The 24809-nt window shown below is 42.0% G+C and overlaps 4 protein-coding genes and 1 non-coding gene across 7 annotated transcripts; 3 read left to right on the forward strand and 2 right to left on the reverse strand.

The window, feature by feature from the left end:
* The first annotated feature begins 110 nt into the window (after positions 1–110).
* Positions 111–2926, forward strand: zfand1 (zinc finger, AN1-type domain 1). Its single transcript, XM_068582058.1, has 8 exons — positions 111–200; positions 693–735; positions 980–1019; positions 1146–1273; positions 1478–1569; positions 1765–1883; positions 2032–2187; positions 2651–2926. The coding sequence occupies exons 1-8, from the start codon at positions 146–148 to the stop codon at positions 2825–2827; spliced, it is 810 nt and encodes a 269-aa protein (XP_068438159.1). The 5' UTR covers positions 111–145; the 3' UTR covers positions 2828–2926.
* Positions 2927–3054: 128 nt separating this feature from the next.
* On the reverse strand, positions 3055–3127 carry trnar-ccg (transfer RNA arginine (anticodon CCG)). The gene has a single exon. It is a non-coding gene; the product is annotated as a tRNA-Arg (tRNA).
* A 1319-nt stretch (positions 3128–4446) lies between these two features.
* On the forward strand, positions 4447–10176 carry maf1b (MAF1 homolog, negative regulator of RNA polymerase III b). Of its 2 annotated transcripts, none has more exons than XM_068581243.1 (8): positions 4447–4988; positions 5402–5490; positions 7841–7963; positions 8085–8247; positions 8326–8447; positions 8532–8651; positions 8849–8941; positions 9090–10176. In XM_068581243.1, exons 2-8 carry the CDS (start codon positions 5408–5410, stop codon positions 9112–9114), a joined length of 729 nt encoding a protein of 242 aa, XP_068437344.1. In that variant the 5' UTR covers positions 4447–4988; positions 5402–5407; the 3' UTR covers positions 9115–10176. The 2 variants fall into 2 exon arrangements, with proteins under 2 accessions (XP_068437344.1, XP_068437345.1); XM_068581244.1 differs by lacking the exon at positions 4447–4988 and adding an exon at positions 5226–5285.
* A 783-nt stretch (positions 10177–10959) lies between these two features.
* Positions 10960–17990, reverse strand: arl8 (ADP-ribosylation factor-like 8). 2 transcript variants are annotated; one of them, XR_011077743.1, is made up of 7 exons: positions 17604–17990; positions 15509–15569; positions 15268–15415; positions 13724–13807; positions 13423–13574; positions 12306–12639; positions 10960–12142 (listed from the first exon to the last, which is right to left on the reverse strand). XR_011077743.1 is itself a non-coding variant. In XM_068581245.1 (6 exons), the coding sequence occupies exons 1-6, from the start codon at positions 17647–17649 to the stop codon at positions 12591–12593; spliced, it is 540 nt and encodes a 179-aa protein (XP_068437346.1). In that variant the 5' UTR covers positions 17650–17990; the 3' UTR covers positions 10960–12590. The 2 variants fall into 2 exon arrangements, 1 of the variants encoding a protein (XP_068437346.1); XM_068581245.1 differs by having other exon boundaries at positions 10960–12639.
* Positions 17574–24695, forward strand: nsun6 (NOP2/Sun RNA methyltransferase 6). Its single transcript, XM_068581246.1, has 13 exons — positions 17574–17823; positions 18224–18307; positions 19270–19353; positions 19824–19979; positions 20069–20163; positions 20538–20644; positions 20755–20908; positions 21124–21205; positions 21347–21466; positions 22333–22477; positions 22566–22711; positions 23727–23852; positions 23937–24695. The coding sequence occupies exons 2-13, from the start codon at positions 18254–18256 to the stop codon at positions 24126–24128; spliced, it is 1461 nt and encodes a 486-aa protein (XP_068437347.1). The 5' UTR covers positions 17574–17823; positions 18224–18253; the 3' UTR covers positions 24129–24695.
* Positions 24696–24809: the final 114 nt, after the last annotated feature.

The raw sequence follows: 24809 nt of genomic DNA on the forward strand, positions 1-24809 counted from the left end.
AAGTGAATACTGTCCCATTTATACAACGTTTAATTAATACGACAACAGTAAAACTTAAACAAGTGAGAAAAAAAAGGTCTGAGTCACGTGGTGTAACTGTTGGGTTCAAAGTTCGTGTTGACATCCGCGGCCTTGCGTTGATGTAATGGCTGAAATAGACATTGGGAAGCATTGTCAGATCGATTCCTGTGCTCAGAAAGGTCCGTCTCATCGCCATATGGATACCAAACAGTGAAGATGTTGATGCGTGACATTATTCTGCCGTTTGTGTGAATATGAAACACCGAGCGGCTCTGTACTTGTTAGCCTGTCGGCTAGCTAGCTAGCTTTAGTATTAAATGGCTCTTAGCTCGCTACGGTAGCTAGCAAGCTAACCGTGTCAGCAGAGTCCAGTTATTGTATCAAATAAAAAGGTTTGTGTATAAAACGGTTTGTTGTGAAGCTATTATGTTTGGCTTTCGGGTTATTTATTTGACGTTATTTATTTATATGTATTTGCAAGTGAAAGTGTCTGCCTGATTCAAATGAGTTAGTGAACTCGCTCGCTAACTATCCACCATCGATACTCCCAGACCTCAGCCCAACATCTTATTTCTAACAGCTAGACATTGACACAGGAGGCAATAAAGTGTCTGCTTTTTTAATTCAGCTCAGAGACTGACTACCTTTTGTTCTCCTCGTTCTTCTTTTAGATTTCCTCCCTTTTGTCTGTGAGCTCTGCAAAGGTGTTTTCTGGTAAGAGTTCACAGTATCTAAGTGGAAAGAAATGTCCACAGTTACATGAATCATTCATACCTTACTCTTAAATGATACAATAGTTATTACACATTAATTATAGGTATTATTTGCAGAAACGCCTGTAACTTCAATCTAATATGAGCTGATTTCGGTCACAAATCTTTATCAACCAAAGCCATCCTTATCAAAAAAAGATGTTATTTGTTATACTTGTGGAATAAATATTGTTTGTTTCTTACAGCCTTGATCACAGAAGCAGAGAGGCTCATTTATGTTCAGAGGTACAATGTGTTTTTGATGACATTCCTAATGTCCTTCTATGATAAGATTACTACGGGGACATTTCTTCCTTTGTTCCTCAGTTACTTAGATACTGGCTGGGTTGTTACAATATTTCCTTTTTCCAGGAGCCAGTGAAAAGGGTAGCCCAGACTGGGGGTGGCAGCTCAAGTTATCCTTGCTCATTTCAAGACTGCAAGGGAAAGGAACTGTTGCCGGTAATATGTCCGCAGTGTGAAAAACATTTCTGTTTGGCGTAAGTTTACAGTTTCTTCTCTTTTTCTAAAAACCTTTTTTTTAAATCGACATAACTTGTTGATCCTAGCTCATATATTTCACACAGAAGCAGTCGAATGAAAGGGGTTACTTCATTGCCCTCATTATGTACAGCATATCACTATTTTATCAATGAACCCACTAAAATTAAAGGTTCATATTTCTCTTGTTCTTGCCTTTATAGCCATCGTCATCAAGATGATCACAAGTGTGAGAAGTTGGAGGTCCAAAAGCCTCGAATGGCCGCCACCAAAGAGCTAGTGCAAAAGATTATTGGTTAGTTACGATGTAGTACCGTCACCGGTAGTTGCCATCATGACAAAATGTCTTCTGTGATTCCTTGTTTGTCCACATGGGATCAGTATTAAACAAAATGCGCTTTTCTTTGTCATAACTAACGGACATGCATTTTTATTCCTCAACCTACTGATGTTTGTATTGTGTTTATCTTACTCTCGTATTGCTCCGCAGAGTCAAAGGACATATCTAAAAGTAAAGGACGCAGAGGAGCAAAAAACAGTGCAACTGCAGCCAAGGTAGCATTAATGAAACTGAAGCTGCATGCTGCAGGAGACAAAGGGCTGCCACAGGTACAATCGTAGCTGTCTGTGTTTCCTTCATAAATAGTTGTTTGATAATACCTTTTAATATTGATATTATCTACAGTGTAACCTCTGCATTTTATTCTGTGTGTATTACTTTATCCAACTGACTACTATTCTTTTTTCTGCTTTCTAGACGGAGAGAACCTATGTTCAGGTTTATCTTCCTAAAGAATCCAAAGAATCTAGCCAACCAATGTTCTTCTGTTCAAAATGGAGTGTGGGGAAAGTGGTGGATTATGCAGCCTCTTTAGCTAGCCTCAAGAACAACAATAATGTACTAACAGCTAAGGTAACACATGGCAAAAGTAGTCAATTATCTGATCTACTTACCTTGTTACTTTAATTCCATTTTCTTGTCTTCTCCATAACTTCCACTCTTTAAAAAGAGAATTGTCTCAAACTAGTTGCCTCCTTGATCAAAGTACACATATAGCGATGCTGTTAGGACACAAGCATTGCTGGTGTAAGCAGCAAGAGACGATTCTGATTACAAGAAACTGGGTTAACCAGTTTTTGACAAACAGCTGTAAGTTGTTATATAAGATTGTTAAATATTGTTACAGTAGAGAATTTCTGTGTATTCAAGTAAGGTGCAAAAGAACAAAACGCTAAACTCAAGAAGCCATGGTTTCTTTCATTTGTAATTCATTTTAAAACATACCTTAAATTATTCCTGAAAAAGGAAGCATAGCACAGTGTATATTTCTTGAATAATATTTAAAACAGCGTGCCTCTCTCCTCTCCATTTGTAGAAGCTGCGGCTATGTCATCCCCAGACAGGGGAGGCTTTCCAGATGGACGACACCCTGCTCTCGCTGCTGGCTCATCAAGTAACACCCCTGTACAATGGGGGAAATGTGATTTTAGAGTACCTGGACAACGAGTGCACGGGCCTGGAGAACGTTTCTGACTATATAACTCAGACATAAGTGCATAATAGTTTTTTCACTGAAACCAATTAGTGCTAATGTTTGGAGATTTCTGTATACATTTTGTATTTCTGTCAATAAAATGTTATTAAAGTTGAATTTAAGTGACAATCTACATTAGATTTGATATACCATTATATAGTTAAGGAAGTATTTTTTTTTTTATAAGAGATGTGATGTGTAAATGTTTCTATACACGTGACAAATCATATATCTAAAGATACATACGACCCAGGTGGGACTTGAACCCACAATCCCCAGCTTCGGAGGCTGATGCCTTATCCATTAGGCCACTGGGCCGATGACGAAATATAAAATCATACTTTGATATCAACCAAATTGGTTTTCACTCGGTCCCAGTCTATTTTCTTTTTTTCTCTCGTCAGATCATCATCATGAGGCTGCACGTGAGCCGACACTAATAACAATTAAAATACAGCTTATTTGTATAGCGCTCTGAAAGGCGCTCGAGGCACTTTACACTACGTGGTACTCCGAAGGCTATTTTTCTTGGGGAAGCTTTAACGTATGCAACAAGATGTTGCATATGTTCTACCAGTCGGTTGTGGCCAGTGCTCTGTACTTCGCCACTGACTGCTGGGGATGCAGCATTGGAGCCGGTGACACCAACAGACTTAACAAACTGGTTAAGAAGGCAGGTTCCATCATCGGCTGCACGTAGGTTTATCCGGAACAGGTGGTGGAGAGGAGGACATTGAATAAATTATTGTGCATATTGGACAATCCGGACCATCCTCTCCATCACCTACTGCAGGGTCAGCGAAGCATTTTCTCCAAATGACTCATCCAGCTCCGCTGGAAAACATTCCTGACCATGGCTATAAGACTTTACAATATGTCACCTCTGGCTAGATCCTCTGTAAAATAATTAACCAACATCAATAGCCCTTGCACCGCTTTTTTTTTATGTTTTATCCACTGTTCATGTTTATGTGTATATGTTTATGAAGAGGGGAGCGTGTCGTTGCAGGAGGTCAGAAAGGTATGGAGGGGCGAGGGTGTGAAGGTGATGAGGAGAATATTTAACTGGATTATGTGCTGTTTGTGGAGCTCGTGGAGGTTTTGGAGGACGGGGTGATGTGGTCTTTGGTGCGGGAGTGGAAGAGCAGACGGACAGTTGAATTCTGGTTGTATTGTAGTTTGTTGATGATTGAAGACTTAATGATTCAAGACTTGGTTGAAATCAGCCAGCACATTTTGTGTAATTTATTTCCGCGCAGGAGGTTTTACGATACAATAATACAAAGACATACAAATTGACAACACACAGGTAAAAAAAAAAAAGTCTAAATGCTTCCATGCTTCCAAATGGCTGTTGCAAACCATAGACAATTAGTGAACATGCCATAGACAATTAGTGAACGTGCATATAGTAAATACAAACAAAATACAGCAACTCTGAATTCGCTGTTTTTGTTTCAGTAGCGGCAGTGCGATAAACAGTCAAGATGTTTGACACAGTTCTAGCCTAGGAATTGACTGAGCAGGGTTTAACCAATCACATGGGTTGTCATCTGTATGAACAGCCAATTATGAGGGGGTTTTTGTAGAAGTAGGCGTATACGTTAACCGTGCGTATAAAAAGAAAAAGGGGCTGTGCTACCATACAGTGGGTTCCGTTGTTTTCATGAGAGTAGATGTGTTGTTGACGTAATAGAAGATTTGCCAAAAACCCCTGACCCATTTCGGTAAATTATTCGGATAGGTAGCTCGCTAATTACTACTCTGATCGAGTCGCTGGGAAGAAGGCGACTTGATTTAGCCAATACGAGCCTCTTTGTGAAATCAGGTCGAAAGGGATGCCGCTGCAGACAGACTCCGACGGACGCCAACAGTCTCTGGATTTAATCTCATCGCATTTAATCGGGAAGAGCAGTTTTTCTATAAATTTAAAAAGCCTCAGAATGACGCATCCTCGACCGAGTCCGTGTGTAAGATGCTTAAACTCCAGTGCGAACTAAACGCGCAACTGTGAAGACAAGTGACAGCAGCGGCAAAGCAATTGGCGAGCTAGCGGCGGGCTAACGTTAGCTGGTCGTCAACAAAGCGGAGAAGGGGGCCGCTAATCTTTCGTGAAGAAGAGGAGATTCTACGGGTTCGACTTTTTAACGTTTCCGCCCGTGCTGGACGACATCGCTCGGTGAGTGAAATTTGCGGAAACGTCGACGGTACCGAACCAGGAAGACGATTTGTCAACTTCGACTGAGCGGAGTGGGGGAGGGGTAGTGGTCTCCGGGAAGAGGAAATTATGTTTCAACCTATAAATTTGTCCTCGCGGGGCGCTGTAGACCCCCCTCGCTCCCACCTCAGTGCAAATTATTTAAATGTAAATATGTTGTATTTTGTATTAATGCATTATGTTTAGCTACAGGTTGGCAAGGAATTTAACGAATATATTAAACGTTTCCGTGGCGCGGTTACCCTTTTTACGTTATCGGTACGTAAACAGCGGTCACGAAATGCACCGTAAAATAAGTTTGCTTAGACGCTAGTTTCGTTCTGGGACGTTCGACTAATATCAACTTTGTGTTGCTTTTTTTGTTGTTATTGCAGATCGCAATGAAACTGTTGGAAAGCTCCAGCTTTGAAGCCCTCGGCTCTCGACTATGTGTCGAAACAGGAGAGTCTCGCATTCTTGGCAGGTAAGGTCCAGGATTGCATTGCAACATTCACAATATATCCTACCAATGTCACGGGTGTGTATAAGAGACACACAGACACACACACTTCAGGGCGTAAGTAGGGTATTTACAGGCTTTTAATATTAATTTCCAGGGGTCTGCTTCAGTTGTGGTTTGACAGATTGTAGAACATACACTCACTTTTTGTAGCACCTCCACATAACAGTCAGACTTTAGCTAGATGTTGTGTTTATACCAAAAAAAAGAGCCACTATAGTTGAATTTTCCAGAAGTTTTCCATTGACAGTAAACACCTTGTCTGCTATGATGTCATTAACCATGGAGGAAGTGTAAGAGAAGTGAATAGTGGGTAATATAAGTTAATAGTTGGTCAATGGTGCATGTTTTTTTTTTTAGATAGGTTATGTAAGGCCTCCAGCAGGCTTGCAGTTCGAGTGACAGTGCGGTTACATAAAGGGCAGTGGGTTGTGGAGTTATGCATCCCAGTCTGAGTGCAGGGTTGTGAGTGTGTGGGTTGTGAAACTGAGCTTCTGTGCCGATTGTGACCCGGACTGACGCACAACATGGTGTCCTTTCGCACCACTCTCTGGCTATTTGAAGGCTGTTGTGAAGGGGTGTTATTGGAGCGTATGCATGCACACATAAACACACACAATGATACTGCATGATAGCCGAGTGCTGCTGGAGCTGCCAAGGCTGCTGATGTTTAGGCTGCTTAGTGGATTACTGAGGCAGCTCATCATACTGCAGGCTTTAGCTAAAAATGTCAGGCTTCTAGTATTTATGTATGTATGCAGAAAAGCGGTTGATTTCAACATAAGACGGGGGTATCAATGCTCTGTATGTAAAGGTTGCACAATTGTTTAAAAATACATGAAATTCAAGTTGAAAAGCACAGCTTGTGTTCTGTGTAAAGGCCACTTGTTTGGTCCAGAAATATAACGATTGGCGGTTTATAAATAGTGTCCACTAGTGATGGGATGATGCTACCTCAAGGAGTGTATTGACACACTACACAAACTGTGTCGGCACTCTATTGAAACTGTGTTGGTCACTCAATAGTGACCCCTTCAGGTGTTCTGAAATCATTGCAGGTAAATGAAATGAGAAGATGGACAAGGTAAAATGCTGCAAATCCAAAATGAGCCTGCGAAACATTTAATCACCAGTCCTTTATTTAAGATATAATCTCATTATTGTATAACTTCATTCGCTCAATTTGTGAGTCAAGTTGAGATGTCTATGAGAAGAGTTTAAAATAGGCTTCAAACCTTGTTGATGTAAATGCTAAACTGAGTTGGTTTGTAAAATATCGCAAATTTGTATTAAAATTCAGAGTTCAACTTTTTATCTTATGTGTGGAAGTTTGTTAACTTAAGTGTTAAAGCATAAAAAATAAAAAAATTACATATAGATTCATTTATGCATTTTTATTGAGGAACAACAGTTTTTGTAGGGTGTTTGCTCTAAGGCGATTTCTCCTCTTACACACCAGTTCCCCCGCCTTGAAAAAAAACTCCATCCAACAAACCCACAACATGTTGACACAGTTTGCTTCCTTATAAACACAATTTGGCGCCGTCACATCCAAGCAATACCGTTCCTGTATCGGTCACGTGATTTTTTCTTAAAGTGATACACGCACCAATACGGGGTTTCACTCTTGTGTGCGCAACACTGTGCTGACGCACCAGTGTTGTTCGTCCCATCACTAGTGTCCACTAATAACTAAATGCATTAAACCACATGAATATGTAAACCATCTGCTTGTGTTGTGACCAGATGTTAACAAAGCTTGTTGCCGTTTTTAAAATATCCCTTTTTCATGGTGATCTCAACTCGGCTCCTGTTTCGTTACTCCGTGTTTTTGTCGGCAGGTCAGCTGTGTTGTGCATGGAAAACCAGGGCAGTTGTTTCCACTGTGGTATTTGCTGCCACCCAATGTCTCTATAATTAGCCTGGCAAGGACAGTGAGGGTCTCAGCAGTCTGTCTTAAGTTGCATAACCTTTTGCTCTTGCATAATCTATCAGTGGCAGGAAGCAAAATAAACAACCGCATACAGTCTGCCCCCCCTCCCCCACCAACTCCCTTGCATATCTGTTTACAGTGATGTCTGACCCACAAACATGCACAAGCTATTTTTTTTTGGCGCATGCTTATTCCTGTTTTACGATGTTATAGTTTTGAGTTCAGGTTTATTTTGCTCAGTGAATTCTTGTCCCCAAATAATGAAGTTGCCAAGAGTGCATGCTTGGAAAGGTATTCTGTGTTATTGTTGGTTTTTAGCTCATGGATATTGTGCACATGGTATTATATTATTTATTTATGTTTGTTTGTTTTTTCCTGCAGGGTGGAGAGCTACTCCTGCAAGATGGCAGGCGACGATAAACATATGTTCAAGCAGTTCTGCCAGGAGGGCGAGCCCCACGTCCTGGAGGCCCTGTCCCCTCCACAGTCCACCAGCCCTTCCAAGTGAGTACTGTAGTCCACAGTGAAGGACAGCACAGAGTGTGCTCGCTCACCAGAAGAACACTAGAGCCCTTAATTGATATTTAGATAACTTTTTTTTTTAATTTCTTGTTTGTCTTTCCAGGCTGGGGAAGAGTAGTGAGGACGGCGAGAACCCCTTGAGTGACAAGTGCTGCAGGAAGACTCTTTTCTACCTCATCACCACGCTCAACGAGTCCTTCAGACCGGACTACGACTTCAGCGCCGCGCGAGCCCACGAGTTCAGCCGAGAGCCCAGCCTCAACTGGGTTAGTGGTCTCCTCTGTAGCCGATTCTGCCCTCAATACTATCGATATGGCTACTTGACTAATTATCTCTCTCTCTAGGTGGCAAATGCAGTAAACAGCAGCTTGTTCTCCGCTGTGGGGGAGGAGTTCAACTCCCTGGGGCCGGAGCTGTGGAGCACCATCGACCAGGAGATCAACCTGCAGAGCTGTGACATTTACAGGTAGATGTGTGTTGTAGAGCAGATGATGTATGCCGCTGAAAATCCATGCGTTCAGCCAGTTCTAAGCTTGCCGTGTGTCCTTAGCTATAACCCGGATCTGGACTCGGACCCTTTCGGTGAAGAGGGGAGCCTCTGGTCCTTCAACTACTTCTTCTACAACAAGAAGCTCAAGAGGATTGTGTTCTTCACATGTCGCTCCGTCAGGTCAGCAGCCGCAGCACACTCATCCACCCGGATGCTTTCTTTTACGTAATTATTTAATTTAATGTAACAGGGAGCATTAAATAGATGCAACCTTCATATACAAGTGTTAGAAATACTCTTACTGATAGATGACAGAGATTAAATTCAACAAAAGTCGTGCATACGTTTGAGGATGTACAAATATTTCCTACCTGCAGCGTCTTGAGCGGCTATGGTCGTGACTGTCTGGACAATGAGCTGGATATGGAGCTGGATGATGAGGAGGAAATGGATGGCTTCACTGAGGACAGGTTGAAATATTATTATTATTATTATTATTATTGATTCACCATATGATAGGGATTGTTTTGCTGATTAGTATTTCTTATGCCAATGCAGTTCTTCTGTGATAGAAGACGTGTTTCAGTTAGTTTTCTTTATATTCTCATGTTCCCTCAGGTTCCCCAGAGCTCTGTGCGTGTGAACTTCACTGATGGACGCGCCTCGGCCAAAGAATATCTCGGCTTTTCTTCTCTTCCTCATTTTTCAACCCCATTTTATTTTATTTTGCTGCTTCATTCAACACCATTTTCACGCTTTAGACTAATGCATGTTTGAAGCCTTTCCTTCTGCTGGCAGTGATATGTGTACCGTGAGCTGGTGGACATTTTTTTTTTTTAAAGACTGTGAAGTGAATTTTAAAGCTCCGCTCCCTTCTCCAATGTGGAGTTTGACCCTCTGCTCCAACCCCCAAGAACACACACAAGCTTCTCCACACCTGCCACATTTCCAAAGACCCTTCTCGGACGCTTGAGAAGAAGAAGGCGTCGTAATGGATGAGTGGAAAACAAAAGACTGCAAAGCGATCTGAGTTTCTTGCAAATGATGTCGCGAAGGGGAGTCTAGAAAGCACCAGCATCGATGAAAACTGACAGTTTCAGCTTGATGGCGTTTTGAGCTGCGCTGGGTCCATGAAACCAGCGAGGACGGACTGACGAATCAGCGGAGAACTCATCAGTTTCATTGTTTGCCGTGTGTGTGTGTCTGTGTTGCTTTTTTATTTTTGCATCAAAGAGGTTTTTTCATCAGAGTTTTAAATTCAAAATCGCTGCATTTAGAATTGAAGCTTGTATTTGTTAATATTACTGCCACGGCCGAGGAAACGAGGCAATTTATGTTGCAGCAAAAGGTTTTTGATAAACATCCCGTTTGAATCTCCCGTTACTCAGTCCCATAATTAATTATGTTGTCTAAATCAAATATTTTTTCACTCCCCTCTAATCTATTCCTAATTAATCCCTGTTTCTAAACGTCTGTCTTGCCAGTGTTTTTATTTGGTTCGTGCAAAGGTTTCATTGAAAAGTGAATGTATAATACAATTTAGAGAATATTACAGTAAAATGTCTGTTTGTTGTACTTTGGTTGTTTTTTTTAATATTGAGAAGCTTCTTTTACGTTCCTTACTAGTGGTGAGGAGTTGTCTCTCGGCTGCTCTGTGCTTGGTCGCCGACTATATTGCAGATGAGAATAAACAGTTTGAATCCTACTTGGCTCGGATGGCTTTGATTAAGCTGCATAATCACCTTGTTAGGTTGGCTTGTGTAAAGTTTTGGCCCATGCTTGTAAATATCTTGTATTTCTTTAATTTGATCTATCTTTTACCGACTGGTTATTTTCAGTTCTTTTTTGTGAGCTCGAGCGTAAAGGTTTTAAACCTTCATGAAATGCATTAAAATACCCCGATGTTCCCTAATCTGTGTGTTAGCTCTAATGGACCATTAAAGTTATCTTCAGGGATTTGGTCAGATCCACTTTAATCTCTTTAATGTTTCAGCACAGGACGTTTCATTTAGCGCATTAATAGTGGTCACTTTTCTTTTTGCAGTGCGTCCTCATGATCCTAAAAGTGGCTATAATTTAGCAACAATTCTGGTTATTTTTCTAGAATTATGAGTCTTATTTTAAAAGCATTGAATCAAAAGTTTAATGACCTGTATGCAGGACACTGAATTATTTTAAGACACTTTTGTCACTAATTTGACAAACTGTTTTTGGACTTTTTCTAACCTTTTGATTTTAACTTTTACAACTGTATATTGGACTGACTAATTTTTACACACTATTGACTTCACTAATTCATTTTGACATACTACAGCTTTTCTATAACTTTGTTTTGAGACACTTTGAAATTGGCAATCACTAAAATCACATTTAGAGTAATACAGGTGCAGGAAAAGTAACATTTGGCCCAAACTTGTAGTTGTCTAGTATTCCTTTCAGCCAGATCTAGAAATTATCAAATGTTGAAAAAAAATATATATATCCAGGCTCAAATTTCAAAAGAAACTTTTATTGAAACAAACCAATGCAGTACATGACCCAGACTTACCAAAAACCACACTAAGAATCAGTTCTCATGCTTTGAGACATCAAGGTACAGCTGTAAACCTTAATGCTGCAAAGAGTCTGACCAGTTCACCCTTTTCCCTCGTGTAAAAACACCATGTACCACAAAGTATAGAGACCCAGAGGTCCTTCCTGACCGAGATAGACGGCAGTTTTTCATCCGCATTTTGATTCGGACTCAATGAAACTCATGCCCGTCATCCTCCTCTGCCTCTACAGAACTTGCAAAAAGGTCGAAACGGTTTCAAAGTGCATTGATCCGTCACCAAGTTCAAGGAATTCTTACATCGGGTAAAAAGGGAAGGAAACGAGGGTAAGAAATCATGAGCAGACGGTCAGATTCACTCACAATGGCATGGTTAAGGCTGAGGATCAAGCACTTCAACTATATGATGGCCAAAATATTGAATGAGGATTATCTTAATACTAATAAACCACCTTCAAGTCCAGGATGTTTTGCAAATAACTTCCCCGTAAACATGTGTCCTTTTGTTTAAAAGTACTAAATGTTCAAAGAGGACAAACAAAAGGTCAAAATGGTGGCAGAAAATTAAATGTTTATCTGAGGATGCAGTGGATCCGTTACAGACACCTGCAGAGCACCAACGATCTCATGTTAATACAAAACCGTCTAGATGACGACTCCAAAATATAAAATAAGCAAAAATAATTAAAATAAAATAAAATTATAATGCATCATTGACAAAACGTAGTGTTTGAATTTAAAATACTGTTATCAAAATGGAGTGTTGTACCTGAAATAATGTTTCAGCCATTTTACGCTTTTAAAATAAATGGCTGAAGGGTCAGTTTGAAGAAAAGGTTTGCGTGACAATCCTTCACACCATTTGGCTCAATTACACACAAGTACAGGCTCAAAGTTAATAAAGCAGGGAGATTTATATTTGACCACATTTTAATACGGCACCGATAGGTTTCTCGTGTGGCAACCACCAACAATGTAGCTTATGAAACTGAAATAATGTGTAACAGAAAAAACAATGAGAACATTATTCCGAAAAACTCCCATGTGCCACCATTCCCATCAAAAGCTGGTTTGAAAATACTGCTTGTAATCCCTTTGCTTGCTCGTCACTTTTCTTTACCTGAACATGAACAAATGTGTGAAGAGGCAATAAGTACAAAAATAATAGAGCTCCACCAACACGATGTTCATGGCATGCTCTTGATATGATGTGATGTAACATGATATGTGTGTAGTGTAAATCCTGTCCAGCCCCGCTTTGCACTCGGACACTCTTAACTTACTGAAATGATCTTCTCCTCTTTTACTGTAAAAGCGACTTCTCGTTCCAGATATCCAGGTCAGTTCATCACTTCTGGTCCATTTGGGGGGAAAAACAGCAGCTCCACTGTGACAATCAGGCTGTGGAGCGTGTCCCTGCTCCTCCGTCTTGTGCCGTCTCCAGAGGCCGAAAGTCCAAGTTCATCATTAAAAAAATAAAAAGTACAAAGAAGCCGGTAAGAACAAGCTGTTGTTGCCACCGTGAGGGTGGTGCAGGTAGTCAGGCCATCGACGGCTGAGGAGAGGGGCTATCTGAGTCCAGCCCTCGATGTCATCCACTCAAGGCCTTGGCATAAACTGGAAGGACAACAGAGACGAGTCAGCGGATGAAGAATGTACACACTTTATAACCAGAAGGAATATTTCAGTGTACTTAATTCATGGCAGGTCATTTCCTCTGGCTGCACAAAGTATTTACAATATAACTTGTGATGGACAAGTAAAGTTTAATGAGGCTTTCTTTCTGTTTGTGCTGAGAAGAGATGTGGAGCTGCGAGGCTTTGACCACTGCACACAGTGACACCTAGTGGTTTACAGAACTCAGAGCAGCCGTTTGAGACTATAGATTAAAACGCCCAGTTTCAATGTGTTATTCATTAAATCCATTATTACACGTTTGTTCACAGGTGGTGCAGTAAATGCACACATTAAATGTACATAACACATTTTTTTCCCATGAAATACTATTGGATATTATTTGCCCAGTGTGGGTTTTAACTTCATGGTTTACATTTATGTGACATCTTACACGGACCGAAGACGTAATGTGATGTTTCAAGCAAGGTGATATAATATAACTTTCTTGACCCTAATAATTGGTACCAGATATTTTCATATTTAAATCTCTCTCGCGCACATTGATGTATCCAGATGTACTTCAGTACACAAACAACTTATTGAATCCTGTGTTGTTGCTATCACATACAAAAGAGAATAACTAGTCATCTTTACCATTGCCTTGTTGTTGCGTTGTATAGGAAACAAGATATTGATGAAGATAGTATAGTGAATCACTATTTTAATTAAAATCCTGCTGACTTCATCACTTTCCACGCATACGTATGAACATAGAGCTCTCACCCCTCTCCTGTAAGTGCACAGCAGGACTGTATGTGCCAGGGGTGGTCTTTGATGGAGCTCAGGGTGAGGTATTTGGAGATCTCCGCCGCGGACATACAGTCCTTCATATCCTGCTTATTGGCAAATATCAACACAGCTGCTTTCCGCAAGTCCTGAGGGGAGAATGAAGAGAACAATGAAACCATAACCTCACCCTCTGCCACATTTTGAAGCTCTAAACAATGTGGCAGGGTAAATTATAAAAACAGAGTGTGTGTAATCTGCTTCCTTGCGGCCAAACAAAGAGATGTTAATGTTTTACCTCATGAGCTAGCATCCTGTAGAGCTCCTCTTTAGAGATGACCAGCCTCTCTCGGTCTGTGCTGTCCACCACCAGAATGATGAACTGCAGCGTGGGAGGCCAAAAAATAATAATCACACACAATGACCTCTTTTCAAAAAGACAATTTACAGCAATGAAATGCAACACAACGGGTGTGCGTTTTCAAGCCAAGCGCCTCACAATGGGTACTGGTGACTGCTATGCTAATAACCCCTCATTGAATGAGAGCGAGTGACCCGGTGGGACAAAAGATCAGAGGCACGTTCGTGTCGGTGGGATGTGAGGGACGCCATTTCAAAACTAAACGACTCTGGAAAAAGTTTCAACAACACGAGTTATCCAACATTACTGTGACCCGAATCGCTGCCGGGGATCGACAGGAGTCTGACAGCGGAACGAAAGAGTGACGCTACCATAGTAACTGCAATATATGGTTCCTATAGTAACTGTAGGGCTCCTCGTAGCAAATATTTAGTACGTCTCTGTCATGAATCTCAGTTTAACTGCATAACAAGGGTATATTTTATGACTATTCTAAAATGCTACATTAACCTTTTTATGAGATCATGTTTTCACTGTTGAAACTATGGTTGCAACTCATAATTTTCTCAGTTAATAGATTCATCTTTGATATAAAATGTTTTTGAAATAGTGCTAAAAACATGTACATTGTCCCCAAGCCCACAGAGATGTGTCTTTAATCTGCTTGTTATGTCAAATGGTATTCAATATACTGTCATATATGACACAAACAAACAAAATCCTCTTATCTGAGAAGCTTAAAACGGAGAACATTTGTCATTTTTGCTTGAAAAAAAATCTAAAACGCTTCATTGATTATACAAAGAGTTGGAAAAAAACTGGAAAATGGTATCTAAGCGTGCAAGCAGACAAAAACTAAACATATTCAGTTTACCATCACATAAGACAGAGATAAAGCAAATTGTCACAATTGAGAAGCTTGAAAAAAAGGTCAATGAATTGCAAAATAGTTGCCAAATAATCGTCTGTCTGTCTACAAATGGTTTCAGCTCTTTAGCAGAGACGCGTAGGGGAGCAAGCGCTGAGAAGTCGGGTCATGTGTGAACGGGTGTGGTCTTGTATGTCCTTCTGACCTGTTCTGTAGTACGAACCGGTCGATTGAGGGTTAAATCCACACCACTGTGTCATGGCAGATGTTACATCGGGAACGTTTAATTCATATGGTTCCGCAGGGAGCTCGCTTTAATAAAACACATCTGCCTCTGGTGTGACTCTCCCTGTTCTTCTTCTCCTTTCTCCAAAAAAAAAAAAACACTGCGGCGGCTGACCCTCGCTTCGCTTTTCAGACAGGCCCCTTTGTGAACGGGTGACCTCTGACTTGGGCGGCCCCTGCTGCCGTCTGTGCGCCGAACAAACACACCAGCTGCCACGCTCGGGAAGAAAAACCTGCTGCTGGACAATACTTCTGTTTCCCCTCATCCGCTAGAAAGCTGTACACGGTGTACAAAACGTGGTCCAATAGCGCTGCTTGCATTTCTCACCTCTGTGTTGGAGTAGTAGGTGTTCCAGGAGGACCTGAGCGACTCCTGTCCTCCTATATCCCACATCAGGAAGTGAGTGTTCTTCACCACTATTTCTTCCACATTGCTTCCGATGGTGGGCGACGTGTGAACGACCTCATTCATCAGACTTTGATAAAACAGAATCAGTTAGTTTTTTTGCTGTAGAAGGACGAAGGAGTTAAAGTAGGTTCCGACTGTACAACTGAAAAATAAAACTTACAATTGGTAAAGGATGGTGGTTTTCCCTGCATTATCTAGTCCGACGATGATGACCTTGTGCTCTGCAAAACAAAGACAGTGCAACACAAACTTCATGAGGACATTTGACATCGAGAAAACACTCATGTGAACAAATTCTCTCCATCAGTCACTGTAAAAACACTCGGTGTCAATGAGTACGTCTTTAGGTACAACTGGAGTCAGTCAATGCATTCATGTCAGTCATTGCTGCGGATTCAAAACCACACAGGCTGAACTTATTTCAAAACCTACTGACCTCTTCTCCCCCCACCAGTTTCGCTGAAACTACAGGGACTTCTTTCCATTCGTAAAAACCAGTTGGCACAGTTTGCAACAGTAAAGGCTTTGACAGCCGTGAAGCAGACAAACATAACGGACTAAATGCAGAATCAGAGCTGACACAGACGTGCCAAAATATCCCACTTTAGTGTTTTGACTTTTCCGGCCTTCTGATGCTTTTGGCAGCCGAGAAGGAAGGAAGTCTGGTCAGAGGCCTCCCAGGTCTGACTGTCTCTATGCACTGTATTTGGCGTTGGATGGTTTTCTACTTCCTTTATGAGGAGCTACCCTGTGATGATCCTGACAGCGCAACTAAACCAATTGTGCACATTAACATCATCAAAACTTGAATTTCTAATTAAACCCTTATACAACTTTTAAAGTATTTGAGCTAATGGCCACAACAACCTGCTACATTGGGAAGCATGCATTAACCAAGCACCTGTAAAAACAGGTCGGGTCACATTTCTTTGAAATATATTATGTCACTGAGAACAAACTAGATGTTAACAATGGATTGTTAAAATATTCTATTGAAGCAGAACACTTAAAGATTGGTTACTTACTTCTAAAACAGTAATGTGTTTATTCTGCAGAATTATAAACAAAAATATTGATATTATTAATAGGAGAGAAAAAATGAGTACATTTGCATGCAAGTATCTTTGATATTGATGTCTTTCTTGGTCTTGTGCCACAAAATGGAGCCCTTTAAAGTGGCGACACTGCTTTTCTGAGGCACACTGCAGCAAAAACTGGAAGAATAAAGCAATGCAAATAACACAGACACATTTAAACACCATTGGCAGAGCTATTTAGATGACCTAATTACTGTGTTGTATACATGTAATTAAGTACTACTCACTCTCCTCGGCTCTAATCTCTTAAAAGTGAATGTAATTCGACACTGTGTAATCCAGAATGAGGGCCTGGCAAAAATGCTAAACAGCCCAAAAGGCATTAAGACACGAGGAATTCATGTATATTCAACATCAAACGAGGCTCGGGCTTCACCCAGATCCTTTGTTACTTCAACTCCACTCAAAAACTTTCCTATTCCCTCACCACAGCAAAAACCTAACCAAAAATGCATTTTAATTGATCCCTCACATCAGAGTCAATCAAACAAAACACACACTATGTGCTTAGGCTTAAGAGGTGGAAAATGTGGAGCTGCTAATATTTTCAATATTATCGTATCAGTTATACGAGTGAAGGACACGCAAGCAATTTAGGGCGTTTATGTTTAGAGTGTGAATGGTGGTGTTATACATTTGTTTGCATTCCTTTCTTCTACTCAGCACATTTTGTTAATTATCTCCCTTTTGTTTTTTTTACTTCCTGACTTATAAAAAGTGGATCATAAATCAACACAATGACAAATTATAACTATATAACTCAATAGATAAAAACATGACGGACGAATACATTTATTCTGGGAAGTCTTGGGAAAGTTATATAACGTGGCGAGCCCTGGAAAGTGAAGCAAAGCTGACTGACAACTCAACGAGGAGGCTCGAGTAGGTTTACTGTGACTTAATCTACTCATTATGGGTTGACACACTGATAAACGGATTAACGCTAACTATCCAGAGTGGTGAGATGGCTAACTGTAGTTTTAACGTGCGAGTTAAACAAAAGATACCGAAGTCACGGCGAGATGTAGCGAGATGATTCACCCCCCGTCTGTTGTTATTGGTAGGTTAACTGACTGCTGCTCACTTTGTGCGAACGGACCAGCCGTTATTATCCAACGGCCCACTAACGGGTGAGTGAGTCGTTAGAGTTCCACCCACCTTGGTTACAGAAGAAGCTCCACAGTTTGGCGAATATGAGGCCCATTTTTTCCGGTTTAACGTCCTCTCCGTCCGTCGACAGCACCGAGCTTCTCCGCCTCTCGAGTCCACGCTGCACAATTCGCAGCGCGCTAACATTAGCTGGATGATCTATCGTCCGCAAAACGCCTAGCCGACCCTTTGAACGCCGACTCCATGCGGCCCGGGACGCACAGTTAAGGTAGCTAACGTGCCAAAATGGTGTGCGATAACATTAAGATATGGTGAGGTATTGTAGAGCGGCTCCGTTTGACGTTCTAGCCGTTAAAGTGACAACTGCGGCGCAGTGTTGACTCTGCTGCTTCTGGCCGTTGGCTGCCGATAGTGGTTCTCTTGAAGAAAAAAAAAAGGCAACCCCAGCTCTTCAGTTCTCGTCCGTTTACGTGATGACGTCAGGGCGTTGTTACGCGTAGACGATTCTTTTTTTTTTCGTACAATATAATATAAGTGTATAATAAACCCTTACAATGTCCTTATATCTGCTTACAACTAAATTACAGTGTAAATTAAGCTATTTATTAATCCACACATATAAATATCATACAGGTATTGTTAATCAACAGGCTGCATTACTTCCATAGAAATTCGACCACTGTCATGTGACCAAGCTCATGACGTATGCGGAAGTAGTTGCCAAAACACAAACGATCCATGCTTCACTGAACGTGAGTACCTAAAGATTATGAGCAAAAGGCCTTTACATCGTCTTCACACTTCTATGAGACAATAATTTAACTGACCACTCATTTATTAATGAGCGGATGTGTTTAATAGGATCGATTGCCAGATTATAAATGTGATCCTTGTGTGGGACGTACTGCGGTCAATTGAGCCCTCATCTGTTAAGTGAGCCGCACACATGAAAATAAATGACCGTCTATTCATACAGCTATAAAAACAGATCCTTAAATTTAAAGTAAAATTACAACGCAGTCTTGAGATTTTACTGTACAGTTTTGGAGAAAAGTGACTTCAATGTCAGCATACATGTAATAATGATATTCATAACTTCACAATTTCTGTTTTTATAGCAGTTTGAATATTGTGCATGGCAGGGGTCAGTCTGAAGAAGACTGCATTGTAAGTTTACTTTACAAATGTAAGGATCAGTTCTTTTAGCAGTTTGAATATTGGAAATTGTGACATTATGAATATCATTATGTGATGGAAGCTGACTTTGAAGTCACTTTTCTCCAAAACTGTACTGTATAATCTCATGGCCATGTACATGTGCATAGCAGGGGCCAGTCTGAACAAGGCTGCATTGTAAGTTTACTTTACAAGTATAAGGATCTATTTTCATAGCCCTTTGAATATTGGAAATTGTGAAGTTATGAATATCATTTTTACATGTATGCTGACTATGCTGACTGGTAAAGTATCAATAATAGTATTATTGCTAGTAGTTGTTATAGTCTGTATATAAGTGTGGGAATAAGTCACAGCAAAGAGGTATCTGTCTTCTTTGAATTTCCACCAGAAGTCTTAACCATTGATGGATTTTTAGTATAATTCAACCAACATGAGAGGTTTCCAAACTGTAAACACATTTGTCTCTATTCTCCAAACAGCAGTTCTTCAGTCAAGATTATATTTGTTATTGATCTCATACTTTTCTTTTGTGCAGATTGAAGAAATGTCTATTTTTCCAAGGATTTCACTGAAGCCTGAAGTGTCTGATTATCTCCGGAGTGTCTTCTTAAACAAGGAGGTAGGGATTTAAATGTGATTTATTTCTTCTGGAGAATCCTAAATACAGCTCTCTTCCTCTCGTTCAGAGGAAAAGATAACGCAGGAATGAAGCGGGAACCTTGACTTAGATTTGAGATTAAACTGATGCTATCTGTACAAATTCCTCCAGTAAAACCCTCCCGAAGAAACTTTTGGCTTTCCAACTAAATGTTGATGCTGTATGTGTTTTATCTCTACACATGTCTTAATTATTTATAGCCTATTTATCTTTTCTTTTGTCAGAGATATTTGTTTAATGTCCTTAGTGGTAGCTCTGGTCCTGGAAAGTATTTATTACTTCTGTTTAATCTGGTGACCTGAATGATGTTGTTCAGTAATGTTATTTCCACCTGAATAAACTGGAAGATGACCGTTCTACGGGTCCATACTGAGCTTCCTGATGGTTTCCTAGTTCTTTAAATAACTGAACGTCATCTTGTTTGCGTTCAGGTGTTAGCTGCAGTCGGCCATCAGGAGGCAGAATGTCGCTTCCAGAAGCTGCTCGCATGTCTGTCTCACCCTCCCTTGCACACTTGTGTTCGGGCCAGCACTCATCTCGCTCCGCTGGAAGAGATCCGACACAAGTTAGGAGAAGAGCTGAAAAAGGTGGGAACGCAACAGGGAGTGAGGAAAGCAGCCGCAGCGGTGGTCGGTCGAATCCTAATCATTCAGCGTGTTGCTTTTATTTTGAGCAGCAGATGTGCGGCTCATCAGCAGAGGAGGGCTCCCTTCAGATTCTTCCTCACCCGCGAATTCCAGATGTGCTGCTCCTTCCCGTCGATGGCCCGAGGTATGTAAGGAATGCTGGAACGACGTCAGACGAGTCTAAGGAGCACTCACTGAGGCTTAAATAGTCCGACCGCTGGGCGAGTGCTTCCTGAGGACAAACCCACATAGAAATATATATATACACACAACTATATATATAGTTGTATATATGCTTATATATGTGTGTGTAACAGCACCCCCCTATATATTTTTGATGCACCTTAAGACGAACAATCAAACGAAAAAGCTTAAAAAATGTAGTTTAATTCTCCTTTTACGCCAAGATGAGCTGTATCTCCGGAACCCAAAAGAACCGCACTCTGCCATGGTCCGAGGTTGTCCGATGAGATGTTTTGTCTCCTGAGTGTGCGTCTCCCGTCTCTCTCGTGTTCTCAGACCTGTGAAGCAGCTCAGCTCGGAGGTGGTGGTTGGCGCTCAGTGCGGCAGCGCCGTGCTGAGAGGCGCTCACGTCTTCGTCCCGGGGATCGTCGCCAGCCCCAAGTGTGAGACTCCAAGACAGACGCTGTCAACCGCCGTCTACATCCAAGGGCTTTTACTTCGTTCACTGAGGTCGTCTCAGCAATGACATCGACTCGCGCTTCTTTGTCCTCAGACATGAAGGCAGGCGACGCGGTGTCCGTCCTCTCTGACTTGGAGGGCCGGTGCACCCGAGGAGCCACGAGCTTCCAGGGAAACCGAGTGTTTGTGGGAAACGGAGTCGCTCAAATCGATCGCTCCGGCATCTTCTGCACAGCTGAACCTGCCAAGTAAGATCAGACAACAGCGATTGTATTGTCCCAAAGGAATTGTTCTTGGAGCCATACAGTTTATTATCCGCATGTCATGAGTTCTAATGAGGCTGTATGATTTGAAAAGACAACTGCGTGTTGAACACACCGCAGTCTTCCTCAGGGTCAAACAATCATGGTGATGGTTTTGCATTTGAAAAGGAAAACGTACTCCGTGTCGTCTATTAATTCAGAGGAATAGGTGTTCGGATGGTGGAGCCGCTTTACCAGAGTCCTTCCTTCGATGGTGTTCTCCCCAACATGGCATTCCTACAGGTGTTTATACTATTGGAACGTGTATCTTATCTTTACCGTACCTCATTATCAATGTCCCTGAGGTGTCATTAAACTGATAACAGAGCAGAACAGAGGGATGTTTTGGCCTCGTCTCATGTGAGGGTTTCTCTTGTTGTGCAGAACCTTCCCTCTGTAGTCGTGGGACACGTTCTCGGGCCTCGTCCTGGAGAAAGGATCCTGGATATGTGCGCTGCACCCGGAGGGAAGACCTGCCACATCGCTGCACTCATGGGAGATCAGGTACACGTTCCAGATGTTTGCCGCTCCAGGGATCAGAGGGAATATTTAGCTTTTCAATCTGTGAACGCAGTCTATAAAACAGGGGTCGGGGCTCCTGTAAACGCGTCGTAAAATAAATCTTAGGGGTAATCGATAAATGGCATCATTAATAATCCAATACGTCTTCTTTCTTCTAAACTTGTCTCCTCTTCCAAAAATGAATTACGGGAGGGTTTTTTTTTTGTACCCTTTCAGGCTACTAAAAGTGAATAAATTATAGAATATTTAAGAAACATTGCTCATGGACTTATCAAACCTCTGATGAAAGGTCATCCTGGACAGTTAGACGGACACGAGCCAAAAAGGTGGAGAATCACTGATGCAGAACATGACTGTTACTGAGAGTCGGAGGATTCCTTCATGCTCTCCTCAGTCGACTGTGGTTGTTATCTGACCGCTATATTCACAAATTACTTTCCATATTTGGCTTGTTACTTAAATCATATGATCGGCTTATTAAACGTGAAAACCCTGTTCTCAGTGCATTTTATAATATAAACACTTTCATGAGTCTAGAGATGCCACTGGGCTCTTTTCAAGAAAGGTTTTAAAGCAAAGTAAATTGAAATCTTAAATGTTACTGCTCTGCAAAATGAGACTTTAAGGACTCAATTTTTTTTTTCAAATGAGAGAGAATATTTACGAAATCAGCTGAATGTCAATCATCTACAACATACAAGAATTCATCAGTGGTAATACTCCTTATGTATAATCTTTTATTTGACCTTTAACTCATAATGCACTTTAACTTGGGTTTATGAATGTGAATGCAGGTTGTTTTTTTTGTCTTCAAGTATTTTTAATAATTTGTTTTCCCCTCTCCGCAGGGCGAGGTCGTGGCTCTGGACAGGATCCAAAATAAGATCGATCGAATCCGTCAAAATGCCCAAATGTTGCATTTGCGTTCAATCAAAGTTTATTGCTTTAACAGCACTCGCGCTGTGAGCAGCGAGCCGACGCAGGGAGCTGAAGGTACAGACTGACAGAAGGGACACAAATGCATATATAATAATATTATGTATATTACATATATAGCACTTGTGTCCTGAACGTATTCCAGGACCTCCTTTCCCTCCTGAAAGCTTTGACCGGGTTCTTCTGGACGCCCCCTGTAGCGGCCTTGGGCAGAGACCCATCATGTCCTGCACCTGGAGCCTGAAGGAGATCTGCTCCTACCAGCCGCTGCAGCGCAAGTTGTTCCACGCTGTAAGTTTGACGGCACGCAGACGAAGCGCTTCATCACATGTAGTAACTCGGTTCGACCACTGGATGGCAGCATCGGACAAATATTACACTGCTGTTTCAGGGGAGGTTCAGTGAAGGGAATTAAAAAATATGACATTATTTAATATGTCAGACACAAACCAGACTCAGACTTTGAAACACCTGCTCGAATCTGTTTTTTTTTTCAAACCCAATCCACTAATGCTATAATACTGACAATTTTGATTCATACACTAGAATGTTTTCTATGATTTTAAACTCAATTGGGTGCGAAACAAATTCCAGGTGTAGATATTAGCTCTGAAGGGGAAAATATGTCACCAAATGCAGCTCTAGAAAAGATTTCAACATTGAGCTTACCTTATATAAAATGTACATTAATGTAGAATAAAACAACGGTGGAATGAGTTTTAGAGTGGTTTTGCTTTAAGCATGGCGAACAGATGGATGAGTAGAAGGAGATTAGACTCCAGTAGAGTGCAGAGGACCTCATTTATCCCAGTGACATAAAGCAGAGAGCTCCATCAGTGGTCACACGCACCTCCTTCAAGTTGCTCAGCATGAAGACTGAAGAAAGACTCATGTTTGTTCCCATGCTGGGAGTCATTTTAGGCCCCTGTGGGAGGCGGACCTGTTAGACGGTTGCTCACTCACAAATCCAGCAGGTACAAAACAACATTATCATTAATGAGGAGTTGTGCGTCTGGCCACCTGATGACTGGAAGTCCAATATTCCCTCGCTGAGCGCTCCACTTTGTTCACCAGCTGGTGTCGAACCGTATCTGCTGAGCAGGTAGTGCACGGGTGCATTTTTACAGCTCGGCCGTGGGACCGAAACAGTGACGTTTGTGGACCGGAAAAAAACCGTGACGACGAGCTGAAAACACACAATGAAGCTCCGTAAAAAGCCGGGGAGAATTCATCTCTACGAGTAAGCGCTCTCACATCGCGTCCCCCTCCTATAAAAGTATTGATTGTCGGTCTTTGTGTGTTGCAGGCGGTGCGGCTGCTGAAGAGAGGCGGGGTTCTGGTGTACAGCACCTGCACAGTGACGCTAGCGGAGAACGAGGAGCAGATCGCCTGGGCCCTGGAGACCTTCCCCTGCCTCACGCTGCAGCCTCAGGTAAGTGAACACACCGGGGCGGACGCGCAAATCTGCAGAGAAGATGTTCGGGGACCTCCCCAATTTACGCTCTTTGTTTTCCAGGAGCCTCACATCGGCGCAGAGGGCATGCCGGGAGCCGGCCTGGCGCCCGAGCAGCTGCGCCTCCTCCAGAGGTTCAGTCCCGAGCTGAGCTGGGACCAGACGGCGACGATGACGGCGGCGGCGGCCACGCTCCCCCGCAGAGCCGACGGCGACACCATCGGCTTTTTTATCGCCAAGTTCCTGAAAGACTGACCGGAGGGGCTTGTTTTTTTTTTTTTACACCTTTCGGCGGCATCGGCTCTCACGCGAGACTGCCGACGGAAAAACAGTGTTGACGTTACGACACCGTGTGTGTGCTTTGACGGGGGCCATGTTGACAAAGACGCTCACTGTGCTGTTTACAGCATCTGCCTCTTAACAGCTGCTCTCTAAAACTGCGGGCCATATAGGGATAAGCTTTATAAACACCGAGGGCAGAGGAGAGAGGAGTGCAAGAGGAAAGAGAGAGAGAGAGAGAGGGATGGAGGGAGGCACGTGGGGATGGAGTCTGTATGAGTATTGGCAAACGCAGCAGCGCTTGCATCGCCATAATAATGACGACACAGCCGCCACGAGGACGCTGGATGTCGGACACCAGGAAGTAGCGTGCAGAAAGAGGTCATGAGTGGTATTAATAATTTAGTGTGTTTTTTTAGTAGTGGTGGCACCTCTCATTAAAACTTCCGCTGCTTGTGGAGAGAGAATTTATGCTGCTGCGTAGTTCATTCACCAGAAAGACATCAAGCCTTAATTCCACAATAAAATGTCTTCCTCTCCCCCCTCCTCGTCTCTTCTTCTTCTTCATCGTGTGTAAAGCAACAAATAATGCGATTACGCTCATGAAACCTTGGTATAAATACACATTACTAATTTAATTCAGGTCAAATTGAATCA

This window comes from Clinocottus analis, unplaced genomic scaffold, assembly GCF_023055335.1.
Source record: "Clinocottus analis isolate CAN_PGR_092001 unplaced genomic scaffold, fCliAna1.0.p SCAF_18, whole genome shotgun sequence".
NCBI lineage: Eukaryota > Metazoa > Chordata > Actinopteri > Perciformes > Cottidae > Clinocottus > Clinocottus analis.